This window comes from Pinus tabuliformis, chromosome 7 (genome assembly GCF_031772625.1).
Source record: "Pinus tabuliformis cultivar Carrire ecotype Pingquan chromosome 7, CPIR1, whole genome shotgun sequence".
Taxonomy (NCBI): Eukaryota; Viridiplantae; Streptophyta; class Pinopsida; order Pinales; family Pinaceae; genus Pinus; species Pinus tabuliformis.
In genome coordinates, this window is record NC_142293.1 from 1,767,619,817 (window position 1) to 1,767,647,053 (window position 27,237).

Consider the following 27,237-nt stretch of genomic DNA (forward strand, 5'->3'; position numbering starts at 1 on the left):
TAGTCAATTAAAAACTATATATTGTAGTAGAAGGTATGTGGTCAATTATCAAGTGAACATTAATGTTTCTAGAGCTCTGCTAATTTTGGAGGTTGTCCCCTCAAAACATGGCATTCAATTCTGAACATCAATAAAGGTTTACTCATTATTGTTCTTTTATTTTTTGGGTAGGGAAGGATAACTAGAACATACAATCCTTGGTACCACCAAAGATCATAGTAAACCCCCCCAACCCAATATGATAGCTCACAAACCACATCGAGCAAGGCTAGCTAGGTTCCGAATCGAGGTGAGCAACATTGTCATGACAAAACATAGCATCCAATTCTGAATATCAATAAAGGTTTACTCATTGTTGTTCTTTTATTTTTTGGGTAGGAAGAAAATGGATAACTAGAATATACAATCATTGCTGCCACCAAAGATCACAGTGTTGCTGCCACCAAAGATCACAGTGTTGCTGCCAAGAACCCCGCCGCAGTGCCCAGGGGCCCAATTTGATAGCTCGCAAACCACATCAAGCAAGGCTAGCTAGGTTTTGAATCGAGTTGAGCAGCATTATCATGAAAAAAGATAGCATCCAATTCTGAATATCAATAATGGTTTACTCACTACTATTCTTTCTTTTTAGTAGGGGAAAAATCATTAACTAGACCATACTATCATTGTTGCCACTAATGATTGCATAGCGTTACTGCTAAGAAACCCCCCACTCCCCACCTTCGCCCAATATGATAGCCTGCAAACCATACCAAGCTATTGATGACAGTAGCATGGGACAAGTACTTTCCCACGGGTATAAGCGTCCAGACATGTGGAAGTCGTCCAAGAACTTTAACCTTAGCAAATTATTTTAAGCAAAAGACTTATTAAAGTAATTGTTTTTATAAGAAAAAGTAGGTTAATCTACTGAATTCCAAAGGTTATTTGCATTGGTGGAATAGATGAATCTCAACCATTGAGATCTCAAGTGAAGTTGAAATCTAATCTCAATCGTCAATCGCTTTAAAGATCAAAGTTGTGGATTCGATCACAAAGAACAGAGATTCAAGGAAAACACAGCAATGGTGATAAAGGACCTTCAACCAATGCTCAAGCTAAGGGAAACAGGAAATCAGTAGTAAGGCAACAAGCAGAAAACCATGCACAGAAAATCAGTGGAGACCGTACTATTTTCTGATGTAGGAAACGCAAGAGCTATAGTCCACACTGTAGTCTGTACACACAATTAGGCAAGGGTTTGATTGCAGTAGCCCGTATCACCATATAGGTGACCGCAGCAGCACAGAACTTAGTACAGCCATGCTGTACAGAGGCAGAGCAGCACTGTACAGGGTACAACAGTGCTGTACAAAGTGACAGTAGCAAGTACAGGTGATGGCAGCAGGGTTTCGGCTAAGAGCAATAGACAGAAATTTTACAGGAGCCCGTACAGCAATCCATACAGCCAGGAAAAAAGAGCACAGATCAGGTTTTGGTTTTTCTCACAGGGCTGATAAGCTGCTGTGATTTTCCCACTGTTTCTATCTGGGCCATTTTCCCAGTAAGGGAGCCCCCTATATGCAGTAAAACAGAAGTTAATGGACACCAGATTTGAGGGGTAAATTTTCTATGCGTGCATGTGTGAGATTGGTTATTTTGCTTCCGCTGTTTTATATTTTATTTACCTGTTAAAATTCCAGCAGTTCTTTTATTACGTAGATTTGTAGTAAATTAATTTATAGCAAGAAAAATTACTAGGTAATAAGTTGCTAGTAGCTGGGGTTAATAAAATTTAATACAAGCAAGGTTAGCCAAGATTCAAACCAAGATTGGCGGCATTATCACCGTGAGTCCTACCACTCGGGCTACCCTGCATTATCACCATGAGTCCCACCAAGCGAGCTACCCTAGCAAGATAGTTTGTTTATTGCTATTATTATATCACTGTATAGCAGTGACATCTATGATTCATGATTTTGTATAATTTTGTATCGAACTACCCTGCATTATCACCAATGTTTTAAAACTCCGACTCCAACTCGGCTGAGGGTCGACTCCAACTCCAACTCGGTATCGACTCGGCCAGTTCGATTTCAATGACTCCGTCGTTGTAAAAAATACATTAAATATTTATTTTTTATAAAAACACATAATTTTAAAGATTTTCATTCATGTTTACAAACACCCAGCATTAGAATATAGATAGAAGACAACATATGATCAAAGTAGGCTCATGAATCTATCCATTATATCAAAATGGCACCCAGTGCACTGTCCAATACATACACGATGATGATATAGAGATCAAAACAAAAACACATAACCAAGGAGGCTATAAATGGCCTCTACAAAAAAAGTTTGTGACTAGTACTACTGGCTACTGCTAGAGTTGCCAACATCATCTGGCTTAGTGTTACTTGGGAGCGGGAGCAAAAGCGGGGAGCAAGAGCGAAAACAGGAGTGGGAGCGACATTTTCAGAAGCTCCCAGTTTGGGAGCGAATCCCGAAGGAGTTCAACAACCAATGTCACTAACATCAAGGTACATAGAGGGATTGGTGCTCTTGATTAAATATAGTTCCATACCCTAATACATGACAAAATTCAATGGAAACATTGCAATCCCCCAATCCTGAAATCCTAAAAAACTGATAAGTCTGTTGGATTTTGAATAAAATCTAAAATTCTACTTTCTCCATATGAAATCCAATGAGGCTGGAACCACTCTCAAACATCCTGAGTCATTTCATGGTAATGTTAAAAATTTAAGTAAAAGTGACATTCTCTTTAATCTTCATTTAAATGAAGATTAAGGAGAATGTCACTTTTACTTTAAGAATTTAACATTCCATGAAATTTGAATAGCATAACAATACTAGGAGAAGGGAATGGACCCCAAAGACCAAAAACCCAATTAATAAAACCATTTGGAGTCCCCCATACTCAGAAAACCAAAAAAAAAAAAAAAAAATTGCGTTTTTGGGGGTTCACTGGCCTCTTTCCTTGACCCGGCCGAGTTGATACGGACTCGGTCGGCCGAACCGGTTCAACCACCAAGTTGAAATTTTTTTGGCCGAGTCGGTACCGAACCGGCTGGGTTTAAAAACACTGATTATCACCATGAATGCCACCACTCGGGCTACCCTAACAGGATAATTTGTTTACTGCTATTATTATGTCACTACATAGCAGTTGCATCAATATTCTTGATTTTGTATTAGTTTTGCAAGTACAAAAAATTTGCAAAAAAAATTCACATAGTTTCTATAGTTCACTCTAAGTTCTTATTTTTCCAAAGCAATGCTTTGAGCACAGCCGCCACATCAGGGCTACAAAGTCCGATGTGGCAGTGAGCTCTGTCGATGGGCATATGCATCGTATGCTCTCATTTCACTATCGGATGTCGTCTTTATTGTATATCGTGTTGGTTTTGTTTTTGTCCTACATTTTACCATACTGTGATATTCCACAGGGTAGTAAAAACCCTAAACTCCATCGTTTGACTCGTTTTCGATGTTTTTTGTGATACCATGGTTCTTCTCTGTTCAGCTCTGTAAGTTCACCTGTGTTTCTCCATACATGGGCCCAGGTTCTTGCTATACAAGGCCTTTGGCGGATTCTCTGGTAAAGAATTTGCTCTGTCACATTTTTTTCTTTATTTAATTTACCAGGGAGGCATGAAATCCTCAAGAGTCCCTTAGGACCTTTGCCGATTGTGCAGGTATTTATTAGAATAATGCTATTTTAGTGTTCACTGCTCATCTATGATTGTAATTAGTCGTTTCTTGTTTGAAACTTGTTGTTTCTATATTCTTAGTAGAAACTTGTTGTTTCTACTTTCTTAGTAGAAACTTGTTGTTTCTGTAAATACAGTGGCATTATTTATTGAGCTTTACTGCGCATGGTAAATCAATTCAATTCATTCATTCATTATGGTATCAGAGCTTTGGTATTTTTTTCGAAATAATTTTTCATAGTTTGAAAAATTTAGTGCTTCATTTCGAAATTGCTCTTCTGTGGAGAATTTTTTTTCTTCAGTTGTCATTTAGGGTCATAATTAGTAAATTGAAGGGTTCTAAACCTACGTGGTTTTAAATAAGTGCCGCAAGGATCTGGATCTGGGCCATTCTGTGGAAGTTGGTACCTACAATCGATTGATTGTGGAAGTTGGGCCATTCTGGATTTGCTTGTGGAATATAACTCGCCATATAATAGTTGGGTTTTGTGACACCAATTAAAGGATTGGCCGGATCAATCTCATCCCCATCGTCATCAAACATTTGTATGGCCCTGGTATATGTGGCAAAACCATCGTCTTCTGCAGCAAAGTGACCGCAACTTCTCCTCCAACAGAAAACCGATTAGCGCCTTCAAACCGCTGTCGCTTCAACTAGACTCCACGGGGGGGGACAATTTTGCTTCGGGCTCGGAGACAAGCGGTGTGACAATCAATTCATCTTCAGATTTCTCAACGATGGCAAGGCTTTCATCGAATTTTTTCTTCAGTTGGAGTTTCGGAGTGTATGCAGACAGTTTTGTAGTGCACACGGACAGTTTTGCATGAATTGCGCACAAGTTAGTATCCTCGAACAACTCGACAAGATATGCCTCTGCCGCTTCTTGCAGTGCTAAAACCGCTGAGGATTGGCATCTCAAGTCCGTCTTGAAACCCTTGGCGATCTCACAAAGAAGCAACAATGTCGGGCCTGAATCACATGTTCTTTTACAGCGTGCCTAACACAGCTCCTCTCTAGCATGAGACTATATTTTTGTCGTCTCAGTCACCGTCGTTGTCGACAGATCAGGAGATCGAATTCACCCATTACTGCTTGCTCAGAGCTCGATACTGATCCCGGTATTTTTCATGTGCAGTATTTTTCACGCCCAGTATTTTTTCATTGAGGGCAGTTTTCGATCTATTGGAATATTGGTCATTGTATTGGCACGTATTGGTCACTGTACAATGTTGAGGATCTCATGAAAGAAAAGCCCCAATTTCTTACCTGAGCGTGCTATAATGTACCTAAAGCTGTGTTGACAAGAGGACTGTGAGAGTACCATTTTCTGTGGCCCGTAGCATTCAGTTAATTGTTGGTCTACGTGTTTATCCATGTTCCCTGGGCAGTGTATTTCACTATTACGTGAAAGAAAGGGTCTGGTTGGTGAATCATGGATGCCGTTGTTTGACCAAGAAAGGAATATTCAATCAGAATCTCTGTCAATTGACGGATTTTTTTTGGTGGCTCATTTTTTTGACCAAGGTATTTTAATTTTTTTCCTTTGTCGAAATTTTTTTCCGATTACAGATTTGATGTGGGTTTTATGATATCTCAATTGGGTAGTCGTCAGAATTTTCTAGGTGAATCCTTTTCCGTGCCTCGATTTTTTCGAGTCAGTAGATTTGAATTTTGTTTCCAGCACCAGTCAGTGTTTGTTCGGATCAGCCGGCATCTGCATTAAAATCCGTTCTAGACTCCTTTGTTGTTTCCATGTCTTTGGAAACATGCAAATGGCCTCACTAACCAATCTGATGTTGGAAGGCAATCAGCGCTTTAATGGCACCAATTATAACATCTGGAAACAGAGAATGTTGACCATTTTTTAATATAGGCGTCTTGACCAGCTTGTTTTGGGCAAAGAGCTCAAACCTGGTACAGTTGGTGCTGATCAAGATAAGTTTGATGATCGAAATCGAGAGGTTGTTATGCTTCTCAAACTCTCTGTGACTGATGATCAGTTACCGCAGATTCCTTCCGGCAAGACAGCTACCGAAATCTGGCAACATTTGAAGGAATTGCATGAGACATCTGACAAGAGTAGAGCTTTTTTTCTCAAGAATTAGTGGTTCTCTATCATGATGGAAGAACATATGTCTTTATAGGAACATCTTAACAAGATTAAAGACATTCGAGATCAGCTCGAAGCCATTGGTCGGACCATGGAAGAAGAAGATATGGTAGTTATCACTCTGAAAAGTCTACCAAAACCTTATGAGCACTTCATAGAAACACTCAACATTACCTCCACTAATGTTGATCTGAAGTTTCCAGAGTTATGCACCAAACTCATGCAACAAGATCATTGGAAACAGCAGTTTGGTAGTAGTGCTTCATTAGCCTCCTCAGAAAATGCTTTTGCTGCCAAATATCAGTCCTCTCAGTCCTTTCAGCAGAAAGGTTCTTCTCAGCCTTCTGATCCCGCTAAGAAGAAAAATGTGCAGTGTAATTACTGTCACAAGTTCGGCCACATGAAGAAAGATTGCCGACAGAGGATTGCTTCTGAACAGAAGAAGCAGGGAGGGTCTTATCAGCAAGCGAATGTTGCAGAACATTCTGAGCAGAAGGAATCTGTTTTTTACGCCTTTATGGCTAAGAGGTCCTCAGATCATGCCCCATCTTTTTCCTGGTACATTGACTTTGGTGCATCACGTCATTTTTCTCACAGGGGTGACTTGTTTATTGACTTCTCACCTTTCAATGATTCCGTGGTATTCGGCAGAGGTGAAGAGTACACAGTGGTTGGCAGAGGTACAGTTCAGATCCAGCCTGGTGGGCGCACACTCATCTTCTTAAATGTGTACTATGTTCCTGGTATGGAAATTAATCTATTGTCTGTCAGCCAGATTATGAGGAACTCTCCTCAGCTTGATGTAGTGTTCAATGCGCGCAAGTGCTCCATTATTGACAGGGAGACTCGTCTTACGGTTGTTGTTGGCCTAGAGGATCATGGTCTATACAGGCTTCTTGACACTAGTGATTCTCCAGAAGTGGCTTTAGCAGCTCGTGTTTCTCCCATCAACACTCTGTGGCATCAATGATATGGGCATCTAAATATTCAATATCTCTTTCAGCTCTCTCGAGAGGGACTTGTGTCAGGGTTACCTGATATTCAGACTCAGCAGCTGGGAGTGTGCGGCACCTGTCAAGCTGGCAAGCAACATCGGTCTTCATTCAAGGATGGAGAATCTTGGAGCACATCTCAGGTACTCCAATTAATTCATGCTGGTATTTGTGGTCTTATGAATACATCTTCAGTTACTGGTTGCGAATATTTTTTGCTTATTGTAGATGATTTCAATAGAAAGATGTGGGTGTACTTTCTACTAGCATTTGCACTAGATGTTGCAAAGGAAACGCCGTAAGGCATAAAATGCGGAAATTCATTATCCATGCAGTGTGTACTCACTAGAAATACTGGAGGAAAAATGAAGGTGAACATCTCTTATATTTTGTGTAAAGGAAGCGTGTCGCTCTTGAACATGACACTTATTTATTGCTAATGTCAGGTTTGGGATATCCTCACTTCATCACTTGCCTTCCTGGGTTTGGGAAATCCATTTTTCCTATCATCTAATTATACTACCTCGTCATCATGACCTCTCATCCCATGTTGAGTCAAATGGTGCCAAACTCTAGATTCGTGTCATCGATATGTTCAAGAGAAGTCCTATCTATAGTTTTTACCACTTATACATTGTCTTAGCTTTCTGCCACAGTCCTGAATCAAACTTACCTACTTGACTATATCCTTTGTTTCATATCAATGATGTGGGATACATTATGGCCCTCCTTTCACAGATCACTTCCTGTCGACTTCAGCTCATTATCCAGGAAGATGATCTAGAAACTCACTTCTAATACGTTGGAGCTTGCATGCCTCAATGGCAAGTTCTTCTCATTCAAAAATAGGTTCACATTATTAGCTTTTGATCGAATTATTCTACAAGTGTTTGACTTCATCTTCATTATCTACACTTTTGGATTTTTCTTATTATACCTTGAGAGCCATTTTCATTATTGGTGGTTTCTCTTGTGCATGTTAATGGTTTACATCATTGACCAGTAATCAGGTGGTTTTCTATCATGTTCAACTTCGACACATCTATTCGCATGCTAGAATTCATACATTGATCGAATCGGGACAAACCTCAAGACCCTAGGTTCCATCTGATAAAACCTAGGTTGTGTGGAGTTGTGAGTTATTCATGATTGTACACGTGCTTATATAGATGGTTGCGACCATATCGTGGGTCCATATATATGATCCTTTTTACTCGGATGGTTGCACCCATACTGTGGATTCATGTACTATTAGATGCCTATTCATGTATCACTAGGCATGCTTATGTCATAGATGTCAGATATGTATATGTATATGCTTGAATTGTGGGTCTCCTCACGATGTTTTTCTGGTCCTTTCCTTGACTTGTAAATTATTTCACCCATCACTCCCTGTGCTTTCTTCATGCTTTAGGGGGCATCTGTTACATAGTATTTTGTCACACCTCCTATCCACTTCCTGTTACACATCCCAAAATGCCAAAATATTGACAACTGTGTAGTGTACTCATCATGAAACACATACTGAAACATCCCCGAAGAATGGAAGAAAAACTGCCCCAAGTCAATTATGGAGAAGGTTGACTAAAACCCTAAATTTCAGGGCCAACACTCATTGCTCCACTGCTTGCCTGTGTTGATGGCAGGTTTCAATTCTTCGACCTAGCTTTGCCAACGCGGGTTTTGATATGAAAACGTGTGTTGAACCTCTTCTGGTAGGTTTTCTCAAAATGGAGGAGAATCTTCGTATGCTGGAAACTTCGAGAATCAACGAGCTAGATGTTGTTGGGTAGAGATATGGTTGAGCTCTCTCATTTGGAGCTCCTTAGCTTACCTTTAAGGGCCTTCCCCTTGAGATGTGTACCTTCCTCCCTCTTTTTTGGATCCCTAACTCCCTCGCCCTTCCTATAAATCAAATCCCCTCCATTCCCAAATGGTTTGTCATTGATATCCTGCATTCCTATGATGAGATTATTCCTAAATGTTGCCCATCTAACTTGGAGAAGGAGTGATTAAAGAGTATTGGCTTGGACTTGGACATCCACCAAAAGGAGGTCTCCAACATCAAGGCAATGGTTGTATGCTTCCCATTTTCTATTCATTAATATATACATCTAATGTTCACTTTCCATCAATGTCTAAATATTTATGCATTTAGCTTGATATTCCTTGATCTATCAAGTAGTTAATGTTTGATATATATTATGTATGCTCTGGTATCTCGTATTGTCCTTTGATCTCTCTTGCAAGTATTCAGATGTAAGGCATAAGCATGGAGCGAGCCTAGAAGCTAAGGGATCGAAGCCATCACCAAAGGATTGAGCAATTAGCATCATAGTGAGGTTGTAGAAATTTTGAATAATTTAACACATATTCACAGAGATTATCCTGATCATACAATTATAAGCGGAACATGTATAATACATAATCTCCTCTACGTTGATCATTAATTTACAGAAGCAGAAACATTCACAGGTACACATAGAAGCATCAATCAAACTCATTAACACAGTATGTATCTGGGGGAAAGCATCTCGCTAAAAACCCCACACTATCTGTATATTATATTCATTGAATCGTGTAACAATACATAGTACAATACTCCTCACAAGGACTCAGTACTATCTCCACATGCTACACACAATACAGCTCAGATCTGATCTCCAAATCTATTCCACTTCTTGCCTGCCTCTCCAGCTCAACACCTGCTCAAGAACTGATGAGAATGGCTTACCAAACTTGTATTTGACCTGCAAATAATCACTCACACTCTGTTGGACGTGAGCACAAACTACAATTCTTGATATTGGCCAATTCATTGTCATACTAAATCCCTCTGATTGTGCAAATCATCATGCACAACTATAGTCACACTCATTTTAAGTGGCGATATTGACTACATTCTCATCTCTTACATCGGATCGACAAGTAGTTTAGTGCATGAAATATGTAAAATGAAATCACAAGGCATAGAACCCCGGCAGCAGCGATAACGCGTCCCCTAGGAAGTGAAAAGCTTGATGACAACAATTATCCCTTTATTGACTGCAAAGGCATGAAAGATTCACCTATAAATCTTTTAAAAAGCAAATCTCTATGCAATATATATTTATAAATAAGTTTATCAAATTATATACATTTCATCATTACCATTCATTGTCATCATCATAAGGAATCCATATAAAGAAATTGTTTTTTCTTAAAAAAATTTAATTTTTAATATTAACTTTTTCATATATTTAAATTTTAATATCAAATATAAAAATAAAACTTTATTCTAAAATAAAACTCATTGAAACAAAAAGTTAAATGAACAATGATATTCTTCATAAAATAAAACTTTGGAATCCCTCTCTTGCACCCTTTTTAAGTTATGAATTATATGATTTGAAATTTAACTAAAAAATAAAATTTCGTCGAATGAACCCCCCAATGTATTTTATCAAAATTTATATTTTATAAGGGAAAGAAAATTTACATAGAATCTTTTTACTAAAATAAATAGATAAGGTGTTGAGAGTGTCATCCCCACACTAGATGGTAACACATCTCTGTTACTCTCTAGTGGATGGTTCTAGGTATACACATTCATCCATGCTTTCTAACTTGTCCATGGTATTGCTACATCAGTGAAGGGCGGGTTTTGTGACCAGGGATGCCTTAAAAAAGTGGAGTATGGGACAAGGGATGGCGTAAAAGCCATAGGAATTACATGACAAGTGACAGTTTAAAAGCTGTGAAATATTAAATTCTTTTTCATATTATCCATGGAATGAGTTTTGGGGGAAATTCTGGTGTATGTAGTTAGCACAATTTTATATTGATGAAATGTTTTTAAATGTTTTTTTACTGCTTAATTTATTTGGGTCAAGTTAGTTGACATTATAACTTAATTTTGATATTATAACTTAATTTTTAAGTTGGTATCAACCATTCTTACAATCACTCAATTTTATAGACTTAACAAGATTTGAGGCATGTTATTTGGAGTTTTTATTTTTTTAATTTAACTAAACTTTACAGACTTAACAAGAATTAACTTAATTTTTAAGCTAGTATCAACAATCAATTAATTTTATAGACTTAACAAGATTTGAGGCATGTTATTTGGAGTTTTTATCTTTTTAACTTAACTAAATTTTACAAACTTAACCAGAATTGAGACATATTATTTGGAATTTTTATCTTTCTCATTTAATTCAGTAAGAATTAAGACATCTTTACTTTTTATTTTTATTATAACATACCAACATGCCACTTTACATAAATAGAAACTTTATCATAAAATATCAACATGTCATTTTATAGAAATAGAAACTGTGCAAAAAATGAGGGCACATTAGTGGGACTACTGTAAAGAAATTCAAAACACCAAAACTCCAAAAGTAAATTTTTCTTATTCACTCAAATTAATTCCATGTCATATGAGACCAACAAAGTTATAAATTACTCTAATTACCTGATTAATAAAACCATTTAGCATACCTAAAAAGTATTAAAAAAATGATACAAGATAACTCACTAAAAGTCTATACTGGCAATTTCCCCTATAAGGTGCAAAGATACACCTAACAAATATGCAACCAAATGTCAACTAACAAGAAACCAAATATGAACTAACATGCCCATTAACATGTTGAAATACTAACTTCTCTTACAAAAATATATAAATTAAATTATTCCAACAAACTTCAGTTAAAAATAAATAAAAAGTAAAAATGTAAATATCATAATCAATGGTGAATACAACATTCAAACTTCAACCCAAAACACAATGACAAGTGAAAACTCAAATATCACAAACTTCATCACAAAAGAAAATGACAAGTGAAAACTCAGATATCATACTCATTTATGAAAGCAAAATAGTTTTGCATTAGTAATATCATCTTTAATGAAGTCTCCCAGCCACAAATACAAAGAACAACCCTTATATGTTTTGTAAAGTACCTTGGGTTTAAAAAAAACGATAAAGGGGCAAGATATAACCACTGTTGGACAATTGTTTCATTTTATTAGGAAACACACATATATAAACTTTAAAAATATTTTCATATGGTTACCTTATATCTATCCGTGAGCATAGTTCATTTACCACTAGACAATGTATTGACGAAGACAAGCCTAGAACTATCGAACCCTTCCCCAGAACATCCCAAGTTTTTTTCATCTTCGTTATGGCTCATGTTGATGAAGAGCTTCTCACTTGCATTGTCGTTGTTGTTCCTAAAGGGACTCCCGAGTATGCAGCTAAGGTGGACATGTGGTTGTGGGGCACTTCAAGTGGCGATATTGATAACATTGACATCTCTTCTAGTGGATCGAAAGCTGAGGTGGGCATGTGATTGCATGCATTTTAAGTGGCGATATTGACTACATTCTCATCTCTTACATCGGATCGACAAGTAGTTTAGTGCATGAAATATGTAAAATGAAATCACAAGGCATAGAACCCCGGCAGCAGCGATAACGCGTCCCCTAAGAAGTAAAAAGCTTGATGACAACAATTATCCCTTTATTGACTATAAAGGCATGAAAGATTTGTTGGAAATAATATTGAGAGGGGGGGGTGAATCAGTATTATCAGATCAATCAAACTTTTTCAATGCTCAGAAACATATACGCTACTTCAGTTAGGTGAACCAGCGTGTACACGCTACTGTGACTAAATAAAACAGCGTATAAGAAGAAAACTCATAATTTAGTTAGCTTATTCTTCAGTTAAGTTCATCAGGACATTATTCACCACATTAACAGTAAACAGGTGCAGTATAACAGAACAGATCAAAAGCCACACACATGAACACCAAGATATAAGGTGGAAACCCAATGTGGGTGAAAACCACCTGCTGCAAGTTGTCTCTATCTTTCTTTAATATGAAACTTCAGTTTACAATCTTTTGTACTGGTGCAGCCTTATACCAGTACGCAGGCTACAACCTGCAGAAGGCTACAACCTTCTCTCGTTCTCCAAACTTCCTTGGAAGGGAGCTCCAACCCCCTTTGCTCTTGTACTAGCCAAGATACTAGTACGTAGGTACTGACCTACAATCTTCTTTCCTTCAGATACCACCTTTCATACATTTTCAGACTGGATATTCCTGAAGCACAACATTACAATCTGTAGACCCCAATTCATTCAACTTTCACAACAGATCATTGAAGCATAAAACAACCAAACTTTGAATCACTGAAACACTGAAACACTGAACCCTGTCAATCACCAGTTACCAGAACACAGAGCAGACTACAGAACTCTGCAATAACAGTCAGACCCTACTGTAAACCCAAAATCAAGTTTCAAAAGATATACGCTACTTCAATGAGCAAAACCCGCGTATACACGCGTTTTTACCGAAGCCAACCTGCGTACAGATCTAAAAATAAACTTTCTCAATTTGCAGCTGTACCAGACATCAGTTAGACCCAGAACATAACATTGCGACAATATGCAGATCTAGAAATACGTATAATCAACCATATCATGATAGTGCATTTCAAACCATTAGATCCCGATCTATCCTTAGATCTAGTCTTCCATCAACCGATGTGATCTCTCCTTGGCTTAGATCAAGCAACCCAGAACCTGCATATCAGATCTCTTCCTCTCTTAGATATTCAAGCCTTGTCAAAAAGATGATTTTGCCTAATGATCTTCTTCTCCTTATATAGCCTTAGGCCTTGCTCAATACCAAGAGCCAAAACCATAGTAACACAATACCATCAACTTCAAAACTAGGGATCGACACGCCCGTCGAGACACAATGGTCCGAAACCATAGGCACAACTTCCAAGGACTAACCACCATGGACCAAAGGTACTTTTCCACATACACGCGCTTTTTCTGAATCCAACTAGCGTGTACACGCGACTTGGGCTTAACGAACCTGCGTATATGAACTTCCTTGGCATGCTGTACTAAGATCTGTCTTCTGATTAAGTTGCCATCACCTGTACCAACCTCTGAGCACCTGTACCAACCTCTGAGTGAGTTGCCATCAAGGACAACACTTGAATCATAATGCCAACAAGATTCACCTATAAATCTTTTAAAAAGCAAATTTCTATGCAATATATATTTATAAATAAGTTTATCAAATTATATACATTTCATCATTACCATTCATTATCATCATCATAAGCAATCCATATAAAGAAATTGTTTTTTCTTAAAAAAATTTAATTTTTAATATTAATTTTTGTCATATATTTAAATTTTAATATCAAATATAAAAATAAAACTTTACTCTAAAATAAAACTCCTTGAAACAAAAAGTTAAATGAACAATGATATTCTTCATAAAATAAAACTTTGGAATCCCTCTCTTGCACCCTTTTTAAGTTATGAATTATATGATTTGAAATTTAACTAAAAAATAAAATTTCGTCGAATGAACCCTCAATGTATTTTATCAAAATTTATATTTTATAAGGGAAAGAAAATTTACATAGAATCTTTTTACTAAAATAAATAGATAAGGTGTTGAGAGTGTCATCCCCACACTAGATGGTAACACATCTTTGTTACTCTCTAGTGGATGGTTCTAGGTATACACATTCATCCATGCTTTCTAACCTGTCTATGGTATTGCTACATCAGTGAAGGCGGGTTTTGTGACCAGGGATGCCTTAAAAAAGTGGAGTATGGGACAAGGTATGGCGTAAAAGCCATAGGAATTACATGACAAGTGAGTTTAAAAGCTGTGAAATATTAAATTCTTTTTCATATTATCCCTGGAATGAGTTTTGGGGGAAATTCTGGTGTATGTAGTTAGCACAATTTTATATTGATGAAATGTTTTTAAATGTTTTTTTACTGCTTAATTTATTTGGGTCAAGTTAGTTGACATTATAACTTAATTTTGATATTATAACTTAATTTTTAAGTTGGTATCAACCATTCTTACAATCACTCAATTTTATAGACTTAACCAGATTTAAGGCATGTTATTTGGAGTTTTTATTTTTTTAATTTAACTAAACTTTACAGACTTAACAAGAATTAACTTAATTTTTAAGCTAGTATCAACAATCAATTAATTTTATAGACTTAACAAGATTTGAGGCATGTTATTTGGAGTTTTTATTTTTTTAACTTAACTAAATTTTACAAACTTAACCAGAATTGAGACATATTATTTGGAATTTTTATCTTTCTCATTTAATTCAGTAAGAATTAAGACATCTTTACTTTTTATTTTTATTATAACATACCCACATGCCACTTTACATAAATAGAAACTTTATCATAAAATATCAACATGTCATTTTATAGAAATAGAAACTGTGCAAAAAATGAGGGCACATTAGTGGGACTACTGTAAAGCAATTCCAAACACCAAAACTCCAAAAGTAAATTTTTCTTATTCACTCAAATTAAACACATGTGATACTTCTTACAAAATTTTGATTCATTAAAAGAAGAGATTTTATGAAATCCTGTTTGGTGAGGACTTTAGAATTGAACTGGATACTGGGAGGGTTAGGGTATGTTTAGCACTGTTTACAGGTTGAAGATTTGTTTCGTTCAATGCAAAACGGTAACTCAGGGAAGTTTAGGGAGTCTGACCTGCTTTCTCCATAGTTGTTGCATATGTGTTGCACAGTGATGCAAAATATTTACATGCTGAAATAGTTAATACAATGGTGTTGCACAGCCATACAGAAATGGTGTTGCACAGCCATACAGAATATGGAGATGGAGAAATAACTCACATCAATTGCATAATTCCACAAACCACTTCACAGATGTCACTGTAAGCATCCTAGTTGAAGTAAAGTGATTGAATTCGCTTTAAGCATCATAGTTGGAATAAAGTGATTGAACTATTTTAGTCGAAATGAAGTGATTGAACTATTTTGTTTGAACCTTAAGTTACAACTGCTTCTTCTTATGATTGAACTATTTTGTTTGAACCTTAATTTACAACTGTTTCTTCTTAGTTTTGGATAATAAACAGAGACTATGGTAATCCTGTGGTGGTCTTCCACTTTCTTCTTAGTTTTGGATAATAAACCGAGACTTTGGTAATCCTGTGGTGGTCTCTCTGGTGGAAGGATCTTCTCTGTGGTTACAAATTTAAATCTCTTAAAAACCAAATAAAGAGTTACTAATCTTGTGGCATAAGCGTTTCTTCTAGATCACAAATCTAAAAAAGATCAAAAATTTCAGACATTGATCAGATTCAACCACGTTCCCACACCAAATTAACTTGTTATTAATGCAGTCAGTCCAGTTAAGAAACATAATATTGGTTTATCTTCTGAAGAGACTATGGCAGAAGCACGGGTGGCTCCTATATAGTATCCAAAGCTGGAGCTGTAATGTAGGGAAAAGAGAGCACAGCTGAAATAGCATCCATTTTCTGTGTTGAAAAATATGGTACAGTTGGCTATACAGCGCATCAACTCTCCAGCAGTTTTAGAAGGAAATTAGATTATAAGAAAATTTACAAGCTCCTCCACTGCACAACATGAGGAAGTGCCAATACATTAGATTAGCTGAAGGAGAAAAGCCTTGATGACATAGTCTCGGAACAGGAATGCTGGTAATTCTGCACTGTTGCAGCTATAAAATCATAGATAGATCGTCAATTACATCGGTTAAGAAATAACATGGAAATGTAAATTAAAGAAACATACACAACTAGAATAGTATATTCGCAGAACAAAAGCTAAATTAAAAGAACAGAGGTCTAGCTTCAACAGACATGAAAGACCAAGCTATTTTTACAACAGACTATCGGTACGAGCAGGCAATCTCCTGAAGAAATTGAGAGGAGCAGAAGGAAGCCCGTGGCGAAACCTCGAATGGCGCAGGAGATACAGAACAAAAATCACTGCAGTTTGGAAGGGCGTGGTATAGAGAACTGTGGTAGCTATCAAGCAAAATATGACAAATATGGTAGTCGCTCGTGGATCACTCCACCTCAGAAGATTTTGAAGCCTTTCTACTTCAGTAGCCATATCCCCCGCCATGGTCTGTATTCGCCCAGCAGACTCCCGGATTCGATCGTATCGCATTCTCACAACGTTAGAGGCTTTGCTAGTGGGGAATGTGTCGAATTCTTCACCGATTTCGTCAGGATGAACCAGTCCGGCCTGGAAGAGGCTTGTGTCCATATCGAGTGAGTGCCGTGGACGGAAACGAAATTGCCATAAGCCAATCAGGAACATGCAGAGGAAGACGGTAGGAAGAATTAGCTCTGGGTACCAGATGAGAATCAAGAAGAGGATGTGCACCAGGACGGTGGTTGCAGGGTTTTTCCAGAGGCATATATCGTTAAACGATCGCCCTACCGCTGTGAGAGGAGCCGGGATATTCATTATGCGGAAGAATTCCGCCTTACTGCGGCGCATGCTCCACATATGTGAATCCACATCCATGATATACTCCACCACTTCTCTCCTCAGAGGAGGCTCGACTCGGCTCAGCTGCATTGCCACTATCCGCATTGCCTGGTATGTCAAATGGTCAAACTGCCTTAGAGAAAGGGGACAAAGATAATGCATCTTCGGCAGCAATGTCTGTGTATAAATCAGCATCATGTTCATCAGAGACGAACAGGAGAAACGAAAAGCCAGATGAAGCTCGCCCACCTTCAGGACTCCTGAGGGATTAAACCTCAACAGAGGATAGGCATGCGTGTATACGCGATCTGTTTCGAGAGTCGAAAGGCGGATTCGAACCTTACCGATCCCGGCATCTTTCACGGATGCTGAAGACTTTTCGTCTCCTTGAAGATGGCAATCGTCAAAAACACAAACAGTGATTACTGTACAGGGATCATAAACTTCCCAGGTATATTGCACATTCCATTTTGGACTGAAGGTATCAATCATAGTCCTGGTACGAACCCATTTCTGTCCATATTTTGCAACGCAGTAAGCATCCATTCTGTGTCGTCCATCTTTGCACTTCGTAGGAAGCAAGTTCTGAGCGCGCAAGATCTCAACCTGCAAAATACCAATGTTAGGCTTCCAGAGACGCTCGTCGGTCGGCCTCACATCGCCACTGTAATGAATAGGCTCGTCCAGCACATGATAGCCCCCATCTAAAGACAATCTCAGATAAATTCTACTCGCGGACTCCACTTCTTTCTTCTTCGACTTTCCCTCCCCCGGAGCAACAGCAGGGTTGTCAAGTCTGAACCATCGAGGATTCACAGGCTTATCATCCAGTCGTTTGTCTATGTTATTCACAGGAATCGTTACTCTCCCAAGAATTTCATCCTCAGATATCCCCAAACGATTCTCGACCGTGAGAATCAAACGTTGATATCCACGCGTCATGACGGGTTCGATAACGGTTTTCTTAATGTTTTAAAATATTTCTTATTAAATTGTACGGCTGATTTTATTTCAATCGTCTAACAAAAAGATCGGACGACTACCATTAAGACAGAAAGGCATATGGGGACTTCATCTCAGAGGGAAACGCCTTACGGCGTAAAAATATAAATCTGATGTATTTAGTATCTTTCAAAAGTTTAAGTCCTTAGTTGAAAAAGAGTCTCGTTGTAATATCATAACTCTTAGGACAGATAACGGGGGGGGGAATTTTGTTCTTATGTTTTCTCCAACTTTCTGTGATACCCATGGCATCAAACGCCAATTAACTACACCCTACCACTCCTCAGCAGAACAGTGTTGTCGAACGCAATGTTTTTAAAACTGGAACCGGTGACCAGACCAGTCCACCTAATGAACCAGTTTACCGACCGGAACCGGTCTAACCGGCACTGGTTTGGTCTAAACGAACCGGTTTTAAAAAAAAATACATTAAATAATTAATTTTTAATGAAACAAAACTATTTTTAAGATGTAAAACCATGATTCCAAGCCAATAGAGACAAAATATGCAAAGTTTGCTCATTTATATACCATGTAAAGGTGAATACATCAAAATGGCACCGAGTGCAATACATATCATCAACAAAATAGCAAAATACATAACAAATGAGGCTCTAAATGCCTATAAAGTCCAAAAACATTGTTGCAAGCTATGAGGCCATTGGCCTACTACAAGTCTACAGTATACACATGATCAATCATCAAGTTCATTACCACTACTAGTAGTAGACACAAGATCATCATCAGGAGCTACATAGACATCATCTGGTTCAGAGTCTGAGGATGCCTCAGCCTGATCTGCAACCTCAGTATCAATGCCACCAATGACAATAGAAGTGGACCTAATGGAAGCACGAGTTTGTCGACCTGCATGACTAGTGCCTTCCATTGGTTCCTTGCCTTTCCTTGATGCCGCTATTGATCCTGGTTCTGATGCCACCACATAATCTGCTTCATCCCCCGCCAAAGCCATGTCGATATCAAAATCAGCCTCAAACACAGGTTCTTCAGTCTCCTCCACCCATTCTGATGTTGGATCAATCGTCCAACACAATGGGATCTAGATCAGGAGTTTTTCTTATCATTTGGAGCTCTAATTGCATTTATTGTTTACCCCCAAACCATGAAATCCTGAAAACCATTAAGTCTGTTGAATTTTGAGTGAAATCTAAAATTCTAGTTTCTCCATATGAAATCCAATGAGGTCGAAACCACTCTCAAACAACCTGAGTCATTTCATGGTAATGTTAAAAATTTAAGTAAAAGGATGAAAATAAAAATTAAAGGAAATGTCACTTTTACTTTAAGAATTTAACATTACCATTAATTGCCAACATTGTTAGGGTTGAAACACCCTTAGTCCCCCCCCAAAACCCCTCAAACATAGTCAAAAACATGTTTTTTTTAACTTTATGGTGGTTGTGCCTAAAACCGGCCGGTTTAGGACAAAACCGGCCGGTTTAGGACAAAACCAGCCGGTTTGTAACAAACCGGTTAGGGCCAAAAATCGGGCAAATGAAGGGTCTGACCGGGTTTTTAGGCCGGTTCGGACCAGCCAGCTAGCTAACCGGCCGGTTTGACCGGTTACCGGTTTTTCTGAGCGGTTTTTAAAACTATGGTCGAACGTCGCAACCATACCAAACCGGTTACCGGTTTGACCGGTTACCGGTTTTTCTGAGCGGTTTTTAAAACTATGGTCGAACGTCGCAACCATACAGTTGTTGAAATGGCTCGTTCCATGTTACAACACAGGAGTGTTCCGAACAAATTTTGGGCTGAAGCAGTGTTTACTGTTGTCTATCTTCTTAACCGATCACCTACTCAAGCTGTTAAGGGGAAGACTCCAGAAGAGGCTTGGTTTAGCTGTAAGCCTCAGATCAGTCACCTCAAAGTGTTTGGCTCGGTTGCATATGTTTGGATTCCAGCTGCTAAGCACTCTAAGTTGGATTCCAAAAGCCAAAAACTCATGATGACAGGGTACAGTGACCACCACAAGGCCTACAGGCTGATAGATATAGACACTGGTCGTCTTAGTTTCAATCGGGACGTAGTGTTTGATGAAGACAGAGGATTCTTTCAGTCTCCTACTTCTAAGCAGTGTTCTGAGGATCAACCTCACAGTATTCTTCTTCCGTTAGGTCCACTTGATGGGAGGGATAATGCAGCATCAGTATTTGATGTTGCACTACCTGAGCTTCCTCCGGAAAATAATCCTCCTCTTGCTACTCCTGTTGTTCCTCAACCTCCTCCACCCGCTCCTGATATTAGTTCTTCTACTCTTCGGCCTAAATGGTGGGCTAAAACTATTGGTGATCTTCGGGATAATGAGCACCTTGAAGGTAGAACTTCCCTAACTAAGAGCAAACACCAGCCTACAATAAATTTTGCTCTTATGGCTAACTTACACAGTGTTTTTGAGCCTCAAACCTATTCAGAGGCTAAGGGTATACCTGAGTGGGAACAGGCTATGGAAGCAGAATTCCAGAGTCTTCAGAAAAATCACACTTGGACCCTTTCTAATCTTCCTACAGGGAAGAACCCCATTAGCTGCAAATGGGTGTATAAAGTAAAATACAAAGCTAACGGGACCCTCGACAAGTATAAGTCTTGCCTTGTTGCTCGAGGATTCTCACAGAAGGAAGGCATAGACTATGAGGAGAACTTTGCTCCTACAGCCAAGATGAGTACCATACGGCTTGTCCTTGCCTTAGCAGTGCAGTTCAGTTGGAAAGCCCATCAGATGGATGTAAAGAGTGCTTTTCTGAATGGTGACTTACAGGAAGAAGTCTACATGACACAGCCTCCAAGATTCAAGGTTGCAGGTCAAGAACAGAAAATTTGTAGATTAGTCAAAGCACTCTATGGTCTGAAACAAGCCCCTCGGGCTTGGTACATGAAAATTGATAAGTACCTAACAGATCATGGTTTTCAGCGGAGTCCATCTGATGCAAACCTGTATATCAAACATACTGGTGATGATATTTTGTTTGTGGTTGTCTATGTGGATGATCTTATCATTACTGGCAGTTCAGCACATTTGATCCATGGGATCAAACAGGATTTGTGCAGCACTTTTGATATGACAGATTTGGGACTTCTTCATTATTGTCTAGGGGTGGAACTCTGGCACACTGAGAACAACATCTTTCTCTCTCAGTGCAAGTATGCCAGAAATCCTGTGGACAGGATCAGAATGCAAGATTGCAAACCTACCACGACTCCTATGGAACCAGGTCTCAAACTTTCAACTCAGTCATCCTCACCACTTGTGGATGAAACTTTATTCAGGCAGTTAGTAGGCAGCCTCATCTACCTTACTGCCACTCGACCTGATATCAGTTTTGCAGTGAGCTACATTTCACGCTTCATGTCAGCACCTAAGGCTAATCATTGGATAGCAGCAAAGCGTGTGCTGCCTTATGTAAGAGGCACTCTTGATTGTGGACTTTTGTACACTCGGAGTTCAAATCCTACACTCAGTGGTTACACAGATTCAGACTGGGCTGGTTCGGTTGATGACCATAAATCTACAACTCGGTATGTGTTTAGTCTAGGATCCGGCGCTGTCACATGGGCTGGTAAGAAGCAGCAGGCAGTGGCTCTCTCCTCGACAGAAGCAGAGTATCAGGGAGCAGTTAAGGCATCTTGCGAGGCAGTTTGGCTTCGACGTATGCTTGCGGATCTGCATGTTTCCCAGGCAGGGCCTACTCCCTTGTTCTGTGATAATCAAGGAGTGCTCAAACTCGCCAAGAATCCAGTCTTCCATGAACGAACAAAGCATGTGGAAACTCATTGTCTCTACATTCAACAACTTGTTGAAGACGGATCCATTCAGTTGTTATATGTTCCCACAACGGAGCAGCCAGCAAACATCTTCACCAAGCCTCTTGGTCCTGATATGTTTGTAAAATTCAGAGGGTCTATAGGTGTTGTAAATAGATTGAGCTTAAGGGGGGGTATTAGGATAATGCTATTTTAGTGTTTACAACTCACCTATGATTGTAATTAGCCGTTTCTTGTTTGAAACTTGCTGTTTCTATATTCTTAGTAGAAACTTGCTGTTTCTGTAAATACAGTTGTATTATTTATTGAGCTTTACTTCTCGTTGTAAATCAATTCAATTCATTCATTGATTAGTATTTTATAATTCATATTTTGCATTGTATTCGTTCCTTTTCTGTTTGCTTAAATAATTTCAGTCTCTCTAAGACGGAAAAATCATGAGTGACTTCAGAATTTTAATGGTTTCCAGCCGAGTTATTTAGGGTTCGATTTCTTCTCAAAGGTAGCAATCCAGCCATATATTTACCTGTATGTTATTTCCTTTTATTTTCGATTCTGGTCTATTGAAGAGGGTTTCCAAACTGACTGGGTTTCTTCGTATACTGGGTTTACTGTATTTTTCTGTTCTCACTCGTTACTGCTTTTCCTTGTAGCTGTTGAAGAATATGGCCGCATTGCCCTTTTCGCCTTCCTATTGTATGCGTTTCATTGATGACCTGTTTTATTTTCGATTTTTCCCTTCTGATTTGGTTGCAGGAAAATTAATGGGGTTTAGAATAGGTAACGTAATCTCCGTGTCCTTTTGGCAGGCAGTATTTGTACTTTGAGGCTCCTATTGTAGAGTAACCATACACGTACTCTCTCTGAGTTTTCTTTTTGTTTTATTTAATATTTTTGACTTTGGTGATAATGCGAGTCCGAACTCTTTTGCCTGTCCTTTTGTAAATCTGGTTAATCGAATAGAATTTTCCATTGACTAATTTACTCCACTTTTACAGGTATCGGAATGTGTTTCTTCGTCGCATCGCTAGGGCGAAGGTTTCGTTGTCTAACTTTAGGAAGGTAAAAACCCTGTTCGCTTCTTATTTTCTTAACGTAAGGAGATAGTCTTTAGCTCAAATAAGAGAGGCCTCTAGTTTTGAATGCTAACAGCATTTTTAATTACATGGCCATTATCTTCAGGGATTGTGTCAACTTCTTCGATTGTTCGGTATTGAGTCCTGTCTGCCCGTCACTGATTTTAGAATTTACCCATGTACACAAAGGGTTTCTATGATCATCGATGAAATTGACTTACTTTGCTCGTTTTTCATACTTTCCTAATTTGTATTTGGTTATTTCGAGTTGGTGGGTGCTAACAGGGGAAGTCGCTGGAATTTCAACCGACCGCTTTCAAGTATATTCTGGGCACCCTTCCTAATTTCTTGTTTTTTGCCATATGTCCTTGAGAAATCTTGATGCCTTGGTTTCAAGTTCCTCTCCTTCCGTAATATGGTTAATCTCACAATTAACTATGTCATTGAGAAATCTTGATGGCTCTGCTTCAATTTCCTCTCCTTCTATGATGTTTGATGTCAAAAATGTTATGTACAGACGTGGCATTGCCCTTGTTAATCCTACAGAGAAAAGGCAGCGCTCTTCAATCACATTCTGACCAGACAATGGAAGCAAATCCTCTTGCAGACCAATGACGAACACATAGTCAAACTCCAATCCCTTGGCAGCATGAAGAGACATAAGCTTTACAAAGTTCTTGCCATCTTCACCCATCTCACTCTTCCGATCAGATACAAAAGAAATTTCTCGAAGAAATGTAAGATGGGCCGACTGCCCAGTTCCATACTTCTGTGCTGATGAATCTGCAATGGTCTGCAAAACTAAAAGTTGATCTAATCGTTCTATACAAGTTTTCTCACTATGATAGAGTTTTTTAAAGTAGCTTTTAAAATCAGTCATTTTGATAATAGCTTCCATAGTCCTGCCAACTGTCTCACTGTGAATTAGAATTCTAAGCTCTTCAATCAGTTTTAGCAAAGAATCTCTTGCTGCAGGTGTTATGCTTAACTCCTCATGACCGATTTCGTCTCCATGGATGAACTGCAATGCTCTCGGAAGTGTCAGATTTTGAGCAGATGCCCATTGCTTAATTTGAGCCAATGTCTGTTTCCCAATGCCTCGAGGAGGTACATTGAGACTATTCTCCAAGGCAAATTTGATTCTCTTCATGGTTTACCAATTGTAGATATGTAATGACGTATTTGGTCTCTTTGTGTGAGAAAAAGGGCACAGACCCAATCAAAACATTTTATCAGTAATTATAAATTATTGATTATTTTATTTCCTCTTATTTGTTTTTTTTCTATTTTTAATGTAATTTTACCAAATGATTTGATTTGATTTTTATTTTTAATGTAATTTTACCAAATGAATACTATTGACATTTTTTCTATTAACTTGGGTAGGAACTTACCTGCAAAAACCTTTAAATCTTTTTGTGCGAGCTAAAATACCTCGAAGTTGGAGTTTAATTTTACATGTAAGCAGGGTAGGAACTTACATGCAAAACCTTTAAATCTTTTTTTGTCACTTAAAACTTAAAATACATCGAAGTTGGAGTTTAATTCTAGATGTAACCAGTCGGGACTCAGGAGTAACTCAGATGACAGGCAGCGATCCATGCGAGGTTTTTTGGACATTTTATGTTAAGACGTACTCCATAATTCTAAAGGTAATCAAGCATCGAGCAAGTGACAAGTGGCGACTCATGCGAGTTTTTGGGTTGTTTAAAATTGGGATAGAGTAAACGGGGATAGTTTTGATTATTTAAGGCGATTTCATGGGTAACATGTGTCTGTATGTGCACAAAACAACTCGTAAACTATGGGAGTTTTGATGGAAAAACTAGGGGATGGGAGTTTCGATGGAAAAATTAGTTGTGGATGTTGGAATTGATTTCGTCTATAAATTGTTGCCTCAAGGCTCATATTTTCCAGGAATTCATAATATCAGGGCTTTGTGCGGTATGTTCCAGGAATTCATAATATCAGGGCTTTGTACGGTAACCTAGGTTTGGAGTCAATTTTGTCAATTTCATCTGTAGCTGCTGCTGTCAGAAATCCCATTACTGTCTTCCCAGTAATGATATTTCTGTCAGCAGCTGTGACAGATTGCTTTAGACATGGTCTTCTTTTTCCTCGTTTTCAAAGAAAACAACCAGAAGAATCCACTGACATACGGTGGCGGTGGCTGCTTTCCGAGGAGCAGTCACTGCCGGAAGAAAGTGACCCGAGCTTTGGGGGTGGTTCAGGCCTTGGTGGCAACAGGGACTGAATCATATCACTGTTAGTATTGAAGAGTTATTTTGTTAGTCTGCTCATCGTTCAACATGTCAATAAATTAGAATATGGTCAATCCTGGGGAAGCCAAACGAGCGCTGCAAACATAGAAGTTCAGGCAGTTGTCTTTAAAGAGATTTTTTGGAGGTTTCAGTAGCAATTTATTGGAATCGCAAGTTTTATAGTTAATTTCTGCACAATTGAAGCGTCCCAGGGGTTATTCAGGGTGCTGAATCCAAATATGCAGTTAAAAAACCATTTTAAATAATACAAATCAAAATTTAACCTCAATTTTTTCGACAAGATTCCGTCACTGGAATCTCCAAAAAATTGCATTAAAGACAACTCTGAAGTTTAGACGTCTAGCTTGAACCAAAAGACTTCAGATTTCAAAAAGAGGTTTACAAACAAAAGATATACTGCCAAAGATGTTGCTAGCAGCAAAGAGAGTGTGTTTGATCATTGTTGAGGGGACTGTGAAAAGTAAATAATCATCGGAGATTGAGAGGACTGTGAAAAGTAAATAATCATCGGAGATCACCTTGGATAGATTCTTCAATATTTAAGGCTGAGTAGCAAAATAAATGTCAAGACAAATTCAAGACAGAACCACTAGCTCTGTTAGAAAGGAGAGTCATGTACAGCAAGACTTTGCAAATAGTATATCATAAAGATAATGAATATATTTGGTTTTTTTTCTCCTTTTTACTAAAATTATCCTAATTTGGATTCTCACACTTATAGCTTTAATTTCTTATTATTAAAATGATTAGGTTCTAATTTCTTATTATTAAAATGATTAGATTTATAAAATTTCTTTATTATTTTAAATGGAGCATCTTTATCGATTTGCATGCTAAATTGTTTTATGTTTTTGGTCCTTTTCTCTGGTTTTTAAATAATTTATAAATGTGTTTTTAAATTATTATTTTTATCAATCTTATTTTTATTTATAAATATATTTTTTAATCAATCTCATTTTTATTTATAGATATATTTTTAATTAATTAAACATTAATATTTTGATTAAATAATTATTAAATAATTTTTCGTAATCACTCTTATGATATTTACTCCATATAATATAAAAAATGAATAATATTGATTTTTTATCCAATATAATATAAAAAATGAATAATATTATTTTTTTGGAAAATTCTAAAGATAGAAGTTTATTTTAAAGTTTAACCATCTTGACAAATCTTATTAGTCTCTAACATCTAAATCTTAAAATATTTGATAAATAATTATGTAAAAATATTTTATAATAATTATAACAAATGTTTAGATTTATAATTCTCTAATGATATTTACGCAACATAATACTAAAAAAATAATATTAAATTTTAATTTTTCTCCTATCTTTTACATTTACATTGAGACGTTTTTATTGATAATAAATTTGGGTGGAAATAATTTTAATATAAAAAATTTAATGACCAGTTCTATGCTCATGAGGGAGCTGGGACGTCTTTTTTAATAGCTTGTAAAAGGGAGCTTTACACATTGAGTTTCATTTCTCTGCTTTATTTCATTACCCCATTTTTATTTTATTTCATCAAGTGTTAAAATCAATTTATCAAACACATATTAACACATTTTTTTATTTAGATATTCTTAAGACAAGCTATTTTTTTATTTAGATATTTTTAAGACAAGCTAGGGACTAGACTATAACGGCATTAATTTAAGATTTTATTTTAATTTGCATTTGCATTTCATCTTTTTATCCCTTTACACATTCTTTATGTTGCATGAGTTTCTGGAACGTTGGGAATTTGGGTACGGGTGTCGGGAATGGCTAGAGGTTTCCCCAAAATTTACAGGAAATGGCTAATCAAGAACGGTAATATTATGACTCTCTTCCTGAGTCTCTCCCTTTTATATATATAAGATATTATAATGTCAAGTTCATTGTCAGTTCTCTGACACATGACCAGTATTTAAA

The 27,237-nt window shown here is 37.7% G+C and overlaps 2 protein-coding genes across 2 annotated transcripts in view; both read right to left on the minus strand.

Moving 5' to 3' along the window:
• Nucleotides 1–27,237, minus strand: part of LOC149255425 (pentatricopeptide repeat-containing protein At1g02150-like) — a 71,097-nt gene that overhangs the window by 41,050 nt on the left and 2,810 nt on the right. The gene's annotated exons all lie outside the window — the stretch shown is intronic.
• On the minus strand, nt 16,549–18,111 carry LOC149255426 (FT-interacting protein 3-like). The gene has a single exon (XM_089460923.1). The coding sequence runs from the start codon at nt 18,109–18,111 to the stop codon at nt 16,549–16,551; it is 1,563 nt and encodes a 520-aa protein (XP_089317049.1).